At 41.8% G+C, this 11,071-nt stretch overlaps 1 protein-coding gene across 6 annotated transcripts in view; it reads left to right on the forward strand.

Moving 5' to 3' along the window:
- Positions 1-11,071, forward strand: part of CDK13 (cyclin dependent kinase 13) — a 54,410-nt gene that overhangs the window by 8,562 nt on the left and 34,777 nt on the right. For all 6 annotated transcript variants that reach the window (XM_041400357.1, XM_041400361.1, XM_041400362.1 and 3 more), the window contains exon 2: positions 9,755-10,360. In XM_041400357.1, the coding sequence (XP_041256291.1) occupies positions 9,755-10,360 (606 nt within the window). The remainder of the gene's footprint in view (positions 1-9,754; positions 10,361-11,071) is intronic.

Below are 11,071 nucleotides of genomic sequence, written 5' to 3' on the forward strand. Positions count from 1 at the left end.
TTGACCCCCCAAATTAGGGGGCCATGGTGTCTCTCCCCCCACAAGGGATCTTTGTAATCAGTGACAAACAGATGGACACTGGCTAATTTTCCATCCAGCCCCTCAATTTGTACAACGCTTTTTGATATTTTTGCCAGTGTGACTCCTCCTACACCTTGGATTTACCAGCCACGGGTTGCAGTTCCCAATGTAACGGCCACAGCCTTTCTGGTATGATTGTCACATCTGCCCCTGTGTCAAGCAACCCTGGAGGTGGTCTGTTCCACACTTTAGGTTGCATCCCATAATAGGTTTGTCCTCGCCAAGCACTTCTGCCCAGTACACACCTGGTGCCTTGTTATCTACTGAGACTTCTGCTGGAACTGGGATGGCCTGGGCAATGATTTGCCCCTTGGCCAAACAGAAGGGTGGCTGTGGACAGCGCACCAGGAGAATGAGGTTAGGCATGTCCCCCTTGATAGTCATGGGAGCCACCTCAATCTCCATGGGTGTGTGAGCAGTGTCCCCAATAACAAAGTACTCACTATTGGATCTTGTGTGATCTTTTGTCAAGTCCTGTAAATCTCCTGGCAGGTCCACTCCAATGACCGTCCACTGGTAGACCTGAAAATGAAAGCTTAGGTGGTCACAAGCTTGAAACGCTTGTGAGGCTGCCAGATTTTATTTTGTACACCCTTATTTTGCTCTCCCACACCCTGCTTCCCTTCCCTCCCCCTTTTGTGTTTCGAGGGACGTTTTCCCTTTAGGGAAGCCCGCCGCATTTATGTTGTAGCACGGGGCGGCTGCGCGCTCATGTCCCAATTTTTTGGTGTGAAGGGGGTCTTCTTTGGTTGCTGGCTTTGGGGGCAGTCTTGGGCTAAGTGTCCTGGCTTTTTACATATGAAGCAGAAGACGTGTTGAAGCTACTCTGGTGACATCTGTTGCCTCCTCACTCCTGGAGATACAGCTGTCACAGTCTCTGAGTCTGCCGGCACCACCCATGCTTCACGTGCAGCAAACAGTTCCGCCTTCCTAGCACACGCTTCGATCATCTCTGCCAGGGTAGGTGGAGGGTTGAGAGGCAGTCCCAGGAGAACCCTGCTGCAGACATCATTGGCATTTCTCTGTGCCATCTCTTTCACTATCTCCACTTGTGTCTTGGGGTCCAGTACTTGTTTCTCAACCTGGGCACGGAGCCAGTCGACAAACTGCAAGAAACTTTCTGAAGGAGACTGTTTAATGTTAAGGAAACTACCCGTAGCTTCAACAGTTGGTAGCCGAATAAAAGCCTTATTTGTAGCTTCTGAGATCTTATCTAGAATTAATTTTGATAAGACTTGAGCCTGGTCCTCTGGCTTAGACCACTCGCCCTCTCTGCATAGATGTTCATAAGTAATGTTATTATTTTCTAAATCCTTGGCCCCCTGTGGACTTTGTTTAAGTTCCTCTAAGAATTCCCTCAGAGATTTCTTCCAATTGCTCTCCCATAAATCGAACTCCAACTGGGTAGAGCAGGTACCGGAAAAGATATATGAGGTCAGTGAGAACAAATTCAAGCAATGTTAAGGTAGCCCTCATCATACTTTTGAAAATTTCACTACTTCTTCCGAATTCTCACTGACTTTTATATAACTCGTGTTTTGTCTGATAGGAGAAGGGTTTGTAGTTTCTAGGGCCACTTCTACCACCAGTGTATTGGACAGGAGCTACCAAGGGAATAAGTTCTTCCGGCAGAGGGGTCACTCCCCACTTGGGAGCCGGCAGGAGCACCACTTGCTTCCCCACCTTCGTGGGAACTGGGAAGTGAACCCCGCCCTTCCCCAGCCCCACCCACCTGGGAACTGGGAAGGGATCCCCCTACCCCACCCCGTTGGGGAATGGGAGGGGCTTCACATCCCCCACCACCTCCTTGGGGGGCGGGCGGACACCCCTTTCCCCTGCACCTTCACTTTGGTAACTGAGGGGGGGGATCACCCCCTCCCCCCGCCTCACTCCTGTGGGAACCAGGCAGGGGCCCACCCCTCCCCCACCCTTGGCCCCACCCTCTTGGGACCCGGGCAAGGGGGCATGGGAAACAAGAAAAGGCAGGGGAGCGGGGCAACTGTGGGAACTGGCAGCGAGGTTGCGGGATGACATCATGGGGGGAGGAGTGTCTAAGGGAAGGAAGGGGTTGTGAGACCAGAAGGTGTTGGGGGAGGGGACAGGTGGGAGAAAGGAATTGTGGGAAGAACAAGCTGAGGACTCAGCCACGTGGCCGCTGCCATTTTGGGGCTTGACCAAGAGGTCAGCAGTGTGTTGAATGGCTATTTTGGGGACAAGGAGGGTTAGTACGTGAATCGGGGACACAGCAACTGGGTTAGAGGGGTGCAGGAAAGGCGTCCTGGCAGCCTGCGTACAGCTGCTCGGGTGCTGAGAGGGAGGTGGGAAGCCAGGGAAACAGTGGCAGTGCCAGGTACCCTCTGAATACCGGGGAGCTTCGCTTCTCTCTCTCAGTTCAGGGGCAGAGGGTTTGGGAGGAGGGGTAAGGGGAGCCACGGGAGGGGACATTTGGTCTGGCTGTCCTTTCAAATCCCTCTTAAGTATTTCTTTCCGAATTACAAGGAACAAGGGGAAAAATGGAGACACTATCCCATCTCCCTGTTCTGCTTTTGCTGTTAACAATGCTCCAATTTTGTCCCAGGCAGAGAGAGCGTTAACATTCTGCTGGGTAAAGTGAGGGGAAATGAAAGGATATCCATTGAACAAACCGTTTTAAAAGTGATTTGGAAACTTTAACATTTCCACTACTTAGGGTATCTAAAACTAAGGTATAAATGCTCCTCTGTGTTGTATAAAACTTTGCCCCCATTGTGATGTTATTTGTTTTCTACCACAACTTAAATCTGCCTTCTTTACACTGAAAAAACTGAAAACACTGTGTTCACAGCCAATCCGAGAAAGAATCTGGGCAGCCTTGCCTCCCCTCCCTCTGAGGGGAAGGCGAAACTATTTGCGTGCTACTCGCGCGGTTTTTAAATTGGTGGGCAGCTGCTGCCGAGCTGCTCCAAGCCACGTGGGCGCCCCGTGGGGTCGGCACCGCCTGAGCGCGTCCGCTTGCGGCAGAAGAACCCCCCGAGCCGTGGCTCCTGCCGCTGCCCGCGGTCCGGCCGCTCCGAACCTTGCCCGCGCTGCCGCAAACTGCCGCACCGCAGCGAAACCCCCGTGCGCCGCTCCGCGCCACTTGGACCGCCGCACGCACTCAAAAAAAAAAAACCCCACCGGACGCACAAATCCGCACAATCGGGAGCGAACCTTTCGAGCACCGGGAGCACACCCAAAGGCTCTGGGGGCCACCCTGGGGTCCCACTAGCACTGGCTGGGAATAGTCACCCCGTCCAGGGGACTGGTTGGCTGCTACTTTGTAAAGAAGTCCTTGTCCAGGACCGATCCGCCCAGGGCATGGTGGGTTGTTGATCCTACCCTACTGCTTCCTTGCTGACTAGAACATGACGAAGGGAGCAGAGGTAGATGAGAGTCCCAAAAGCTAAAGTAATCCACGTGAGTGAATTACCAGCTTCTTTGTGCTGTCTCAGACGTGGGAGGCAGCATGTGGGGCGCCACCTGAAGAAATGGGTTTCCTGGGCTGTTGGAGTCCACTCTGGCTAGCTATAGACCCTTGCCCACACGATACTTCATAGACAAAGGTAAAAGATTAGAGAAGCCCTCTCCTCCACATGGAAAATGTTGTCCTTTATTCCAAGACACACATCAGGCAGACAAACCCGTGGGAGAAAAGAGGGTTTCCTGGCAGCAGGGAGCTTTTATACCCCCCGGGATGGGGACAGAAGGAGAGGTCCACAGACAATGTGATACCATTGAGGAGTGGCTAGGGGAGGGGTAACCCAGGGGAGAGACCATTAGGTGGTACCAGGACAGGTGAGGGAAAGACCATGTGATGGGGAAACGGGGTAACAAACCACATAATGTAACATAGGCTATACAGTGCAATACAAAACTATTCTGTGCAAATTCCCAATCGCCCAGTGCAAGAGAACAACTAAACTGGTGCACCACAACAAAGAAGAAAAGAGGTTTTCAAGTTTAGAAACATGAAATGACATTATCCTTTTAATTTGTCAATAAAATGTAACTTTTTTGGTATTAAGGGGGTACTGAAATGGAACAGAAAGAAACACCTAGAAAAGTAGCGTGGCAAGAAACCTTGTAAGGTGAATGAATGTATTCCTGGAAATCTGACGTAGGTGTTATAAATGAAAATTGCGACTCAGCCAATCTTAATAAAAATATGAAAAATAAAATTTATTTCGCAACCGTAGTAACAGTCTGACAGCCACCACCAAAAACGGACAGCGTTATCACCCCTGGGCAGTGATGCGGGTGAACGTGGGAACTGGCCTCGGTAGTACCAGGTCCGCCCCGTCCACATGAACTGCTTCAAAGACGCGGTTCTTATACAGTTTAATTTGCCCACGGCTAGTAGTCCTTTGTTGGTTTCTTTTCTCTGTCTCGGGCTGCACAAAAACCCTGTCGGAGAGCATTCAGGTCCGAGGTGCCAATGGTCCCCCGATAGACATTATCCTGGTTTCCCGGACTTGGGCATTCAGAATCAGGGTGTCAATGGTCCCAAGATAGGTATCTTATCTGGTGCCATCGCTTGGGCGTAGGGTTGTTGGCCACATCCCTTCTTTGCAGCTGCAGCTCTCTTCTGATGTAAACGTCTGTCTGCCGCGGTTTCGTAGTGTGTCTCCAGGCTGGATTTTCTAACTTGAAGGGAATGAGAGGAATTCCACCCCCTCTTCTTCTCTTCCCCGGTTTATTTTATTTATATCCATTTAATACACCATATGTTCCCATGAATTACTACCCGTATTCCTAATATAGGTAACAGTTTTCTTTCCTCTCTGGTTTCAAATATCAAGACAGTAAAAGATAGCACTCTAAGCTACTATTTGGAATTCTTTAATTTTCTGCTCGAGAGTGTAAGGGGTATTATATCAGTAGACTTTTGTCTTTGTTAAAATAATCAGTAAATTTATTAGTGATCCAATGAAGTGCAATAAAATGTTGCCTGTCAGGGAGGAGAAAGATTGTAGCAGTTTTGAAACCTGTAATTCAAACTACTCTCTTAAATAGTTTTTTCTAAAGTGACTAACTACATTGTATGAAGTACAGAAACAATGACTGTTTGTTTTAAGAAATGTTGGGTACTAGGCAAAAGCAAAAAATTAAAAAGAAAGAACCGTGATACCTAAACCTATTTTTTTTTTCACCTCTCCATCTTTGAGGGCACTATTTTTCTTAGCCTGAAAAGTGGAGTTTTGGTTTCAGGGTGGCTTCCTTACTAGTGCTTTCTTCCTCCATCAATTTCTTTAAATTTGTCTCTTCTCCCATATGGTTTTTAGATAATATACTTTTTGCTTGTTTGTTGGTTTTGCCTTTTATTTTATAGCTATAGCTAAAATGTAATTTCTTCCATGTCCCTTTGCAGCTAGTCTAGTTGTGCATACTTATAGTCTTCAGGCACATCACTTTTCTGTTTTCTTTTTGTCATCACTGCCATATATAAAAGCACACTGACGTGTATATGGCTCAGAAGGGATTTTACAAGTGTCATGAAGTGTGGCAGTTGTCCTCTCTGTAGAGATTTGCACTTGTGTGAAGTGAATTCAGGATGCTGAAAGAAGACTATTGATGGCTTAAGTGGCAAAGGTACTCTAAAATGGGGCAGAACTAGGTGCAAACAGGGAGAAGCATCGAAGCAAAGTTACCTCCTTAATAACTTAGGCTTCTTATTAACCTCTCCCCATGTGTGTTAACAGCACAGTGCTTCAGTTTAAGAGAGTGAAATGTGGCCTTTAGTTTAGTAGACTTCGTGATCTCTCCTTACTTCAGGAAGAGAAATTTGAATTGCATTATTCAATGTATTTGCTTTTTGCAGTGCAGGTCTGTACAGTTGCAGCCATCATTCTTTTGTTTCTTTTTACTGTGTTAACAATAGGCTGCTGACTACATCTGAAACAGCTGGTTTCAAATGTCAGAAAAGGCATTTTACATGTATGTGTATGCATGCACACACATTTAATAGAGACCTGCTGGAAGATTTAGACTGTGTACTTCAGATGTCTCTCCTGGTGTTTTTTCATGGTCTCATTAGGTAGTCAGTGTCCCATTAACTGGAAGACACTGGTTGTTGTGTGAGCGCATTTCTATGCTACTGTGACTTCATCTTTTATGCCAAATGTTAGGTCTGAACGGAGTGAGCTGGCTGGTTTTGTTATGTATTAGGCAATATTTTTCCACTCTGAGTGCTGTATAAGCTTTTGAGGGAAAGCTTGTAAATGTGTCCATATTTTTGGACACATTTTTATAGGTGAAAACTTGTACATAGGTTGTTTAGTCTTTTGGGACTTCTAAACTACACAGATGGAAGAAAGTGATAGTTGAGTGTTTGGAAAGACTATTAAGCTTATGAAAACAGCAGGTGTTATCATTGTAACTTGAATAAACTTGAATAACTAGCACTTTGACAAATGTGCTTTTTACTTAAAATTCAGGATTTGTCAGTTTGGTTGAAAGTGCTTTTGCATTATGCTTAATGGTTAATGCTTTTATTGCATTCTCTAGGGTCTACCTCAGTGGTTCAGGCACAGCAAGGGATTCTTGCTAAGGTTTTTTGGGATGCTAAAGGAACTGTGTATAGGTAATATAGTAGTTTTTTTCTGACATAAATATTGAAAAGTTTTTGGAAAATTTAAACCAGTACAGAGGTTATAATCAGTCAGCATATTTCATAACTAGACTGCTATCATTTTGATCCACTGTTAAGGGCTGTAATGGGTACTGGAACTGAAATGCAACTATTTGTGTGCATGCACATCTGCTGTCTCCCACATGAATGCAGTTCTGACATGGAACAGTTGTGCAGTTGTCATGTGGAGTGTGAAACCCATGATGGATGATGGTTGGGTTTGGTTTTTTTTCAGCTGAGCTTGCATAAATTCATGTTCATGTCCCAAACTCTCTTGACTAGTATTGGTAAAGTACAGACATTAATCCACTGTCAATTCTTATTTGTTTTTGAAGTACAGAAGTCTAGATTATTTTTGCCGTAGGTTTTCAAAACTGCCTCTACCTCACTGAGTTATAGTAGCTGAATCAGATGATGAAATTAGTTGTCACTGATTTTTTTTTAACAGATCTTTTTCATTTTATTCTTAGTAGTGAGCCAAATGAACCTGTGCCAAAGTAGAACAGAACCAGTCTTAGAATCAGGCGCAGTGTCTCACAAACTGTGTTGTTTTAAGCTGCTACTTCTCTTTTCCAGTGCATGTGAAATTATGTCTGTATTTGTTAGTTACGTGATTACTTTGTTAGGTATCAATCAAAACAAACAAGAAACCCCATATCATACTTATGAAAGAAATAGGGCTCATTTTGAGATGTTTAGGGCGTGTTTTAAATTTAGTACAGCTTGCAGTGATGTACTTGGGATGGAGGTTATGTTCTACAGGTAATTGGAGAAAGTCAGTCTGAAATAGCTGATTTATAAACAAGATGTGCAAGGAAATTTTTTCCAAGACAGGTCAGTGACATCCTTGCAAATGATGCACCATTTATAGAAGTCAGTTTAGGACTAACGGGGACTATTAGTTTGTGCTTGATGCTGGTGAAATGCAATGATGCTGATTCTAGGACGGGTGCAGATCTGCAGCAGTAACACAGTTCGAGATCTACAGTAATTCCTCTCCGAAAGTGAGACAGCAGTGTGAAGAGAGCTCTGGTCTAGCATTTGAAGTGTGTGCATTTTCTAGATTTTCTCCCTTTTTCTTCCTGGTACATTGTTTTAACTCTGTATAATGGAACTTCGTACCTTTTTCATTTTACTCCTGTTTGGCCAAACCTCTGAAAATATTCTGTGGGATTTAGTACTTAGATCTTCAAAATAATGAGAAACATTACTTCAGCAACAGGATTCATAATGAAGAAGAGAGTTTTCGGTGGAATTTTTGTGCCCAATATGATGATTTTATTTGGTTTTTATTGGACATTTAATAAGAGATATTAATATTGGAATATATATTCCAATATATTGGAATATTAATATCTCTTTACTGAGTAAACCAAACATTTGGTTGAAAATTGTTAGAAGGAACTGTGAGGCTTTTTTCAAATAAAGTGTAAAAAGCTTTCTGTATTACTATTATTATTATTATTATTATTATTATTATTATTATTATTACTATCTGTTATTGTTACCCTGCTGTGTTAGAAAATCCTATAAAACCTGCTTCCTGGCGTATAATTGGACTGTGCTAGTTTCTAAGAGTTATCTTCGTCTGGAATTTGATTTTTTTTCCTTCATGAGTCTCTAGGCATTTGGATCAATTTCACTTGTAGAATTTTGAAGCTTGTGCTGTACTATATAGTGTGCATACACATTGTTTCAGCCACTTTTTGATTTATCTGAGTGACTTTTTATTGAGTAAGAGTTCTTGCATTATTAAAAGGGAGAGAGTGTAAATTTAGAAATTAGTCAATATTGCACACAAAAGAAACGTTATGGTACTAGATTAAATATTTGTTCAGTTGAAGCATTGTGATGTAATTTCATGTGTTGATAATTAAAACGGAATCAATTTAATTGTCAGTAAAATTAAATTTGGTGTGGGATGGGTAGTCTTGATCGTAGGGATTGTAGTTGGCATTCTTTTTGTTTATTTATTGGGTTACTTTTTTTTGTTGGTTTCGTCTGGGTTTTTTGTTTCCTTTTGTTTTAGCAACCACCATACATTGGTGTGCTATCTTTTGAACTCTGAAATTTTAATCCTGAGTATGCTTTTTCCTCCAAACAGTAAGCAAAATAGATTTCCATTAAACTTTAATCAAGAAAATACTTGTAAATCTGATCAATATACTTATTATTCTTGGTATGGTAAAATAGATTAAAACCCCTACATTTAATTTATTTTATAACATTGCTATGTGGTTGCTTTGATTTTTTTTTCCTTCTTTCTATTAGTGTCTGCATTCAGATGCAGTTATAGCTTAGGCCCATTTGTGGGTTATTTTTGCTTGTCAATAGCTGTAACAAATGTAGGGTACTTGGACATTTTGGGAGTGGGGGAGGTTGTTTATTTTGGTTCTTTTTGAAGTTGTACAATTAGATTTCAAAAAAGGAAAGTCATCTTTCGGTTGACTACATTGCAGCCTTTAGTACTCAATTTTTTTTCTTTAGTGTTCCTTTTTTTTCTCAGTTAACTTATATTAATTATATTTATGGAAGTGAAAATTCAGATGTTCCTACAATTAAAAAGTGTTGTTTAGATTTCTCTTGTCCTGAGTAATTTTAATTTCATTTTGTTGAATTCTGACTATGTAGTCAATTGAATTTTTCTCAAGTACTGTGTATGCTAAAGGTGTTTGTCAAGTTGCGTACGTTAAGGTTTTTTTAAGAAGAAAAATATCTCTAAAGTAGTGAGGAGAGCAGAGCATTTCTTGCCTTGTATAAATATTGTATTTTGCAGTTCTTTGAGAGGAGAAACTACATATAAGAGTTTTAATGTTTTCTTACAGGAAAGTGTACAATCTTGATTGATTAACTGTAGAATTTTATTTTTTTAATGCATGGTCTTTCCTATTTCATAGAGTTCCATTTATTCTATGAGCATGGTGATAATAGTTGATTTAAAGAATATAATTTGTCAAAAAAGTAGATGTGCTGGGAAAGCAGCTAGACTTAATTTTACCTGGGTAAATCTTTACTTTTTTGAAACAGGAGATCAGCAAAATCTCGAAGTAGAAGTCCATATTCATCAAGGCACTCCAGGTCTCGTAGCAGACACAGATTGTCTAGATCCAGAAGTCGTCATTCAAGTATTTCTCCTAGTACATTGACTCTGAAGAGTAGCCTGGCTGCTGAGCTGAACAAAAACAAAAAAGCAAGAGCTGCTGAGGCAGCCAAAGCTAGTGCAAAAGCTTCCAATACTTCAACACCTACTAAGGGAAACACTGATACTGCTGTAAGCGCACCTCAAGTGAACAATGTTAAGGATCTGAAGAAAATCAAAACTGAGCATACACCTTCTCCTACCAGCAGTGCAAATCTGAAAAATGACAAGGCAAAAGGAAAGGTCTCGCTTCCTGAAACAAAAGCAGAAAATAATTTAATTGCAGACAAGGTTACCAAACAGAAGCCTGCAGTAGTAAAAGAGAATAAATTGACTGTTGTGAAGCAGCAACCGGTCCCTGTAAAAGAGAAAAGCAAACCAAGTACACCCAGTGTAGTAGCCAAGGAGAAGGATCGAATTGTTGCACTACCGACCTCCACGCTACCACCCTTGCCTTTGCCTCCCACGCTGCCTGAAGATAAAGAAACTGATAGGTGAGTTGTGACAGATTTGCTTTTGGTATTGTTTGTTCCTTTTTATAATGGTTGTTGTTATTTCCTTTGGAAAATAAATACAAAACTATATGCCAGGTGGGGCTAATGCATTATTTAATTTGTTCTTGCTCTTCAGCTGTTTGACTGGTGACTTAGTGAACTGGAGGAATTTGATCTTAAAAATTATTTTAGTTCTTGAAAAACGAAGAGTTTGGTCTAAGAAGAATCTTTCTATAAAAAGTCTACTAAAGAAATGTTTTAAAAATTGCTGGTAATAATAGCTTTGGGATGAATGAAAGGATGTATTCAAGGATTCAAGATTTCAAGTTTGGTGTGAACATAAATATACTTCTGGGGAAAAGTTGAATTCAGTAGCAATATGGGAAAATTATTTAGCTGGAGTTTGAAGAAAATATTCTCTTCTCTTTGAAAGGCAGTTGTTTTATAGCTGGGCGTTATTTTAGTGTCATTTTGAGTATGTATAATGGAAGTGAGGTTCATGGTTGTGTTAATTTTGAAGTGTAAAAATTGGTCTGTATTGAAGAATTTAATTTCTGTGTCCAAGTGTCATATGAATTTAGACTATGTTAATTCTGTTTGTAGTTCTAACAGAGAATCTCTTCTGTGATTTGTGGTTTTGTGTTGTTTTTTTTTTTTTTTTTTTTTTTTTTTTGGGTTTTTCGGAGGGGGTTCCATCCCCCCTTAAAGTTT

The sequence above is a fragment of the Onychostruthus taczanowskii genome, unplaced genomic scaffold (genome assembly GCF_017590055.1).
Source record: "Onychostruthus taczanowskii isolate IOZ18803 unplaced genomic scaffold, ASM1759005v1 scaffold179, whole genome shotgun sequence".
Taxonomy (NCBI): domain Eukaryota; kingdom Metazoa; phylum Chordata; class Aves; order Passeriformes; family Passeridae; genus Onychostruthus; species Onychostruthus taczanowskii.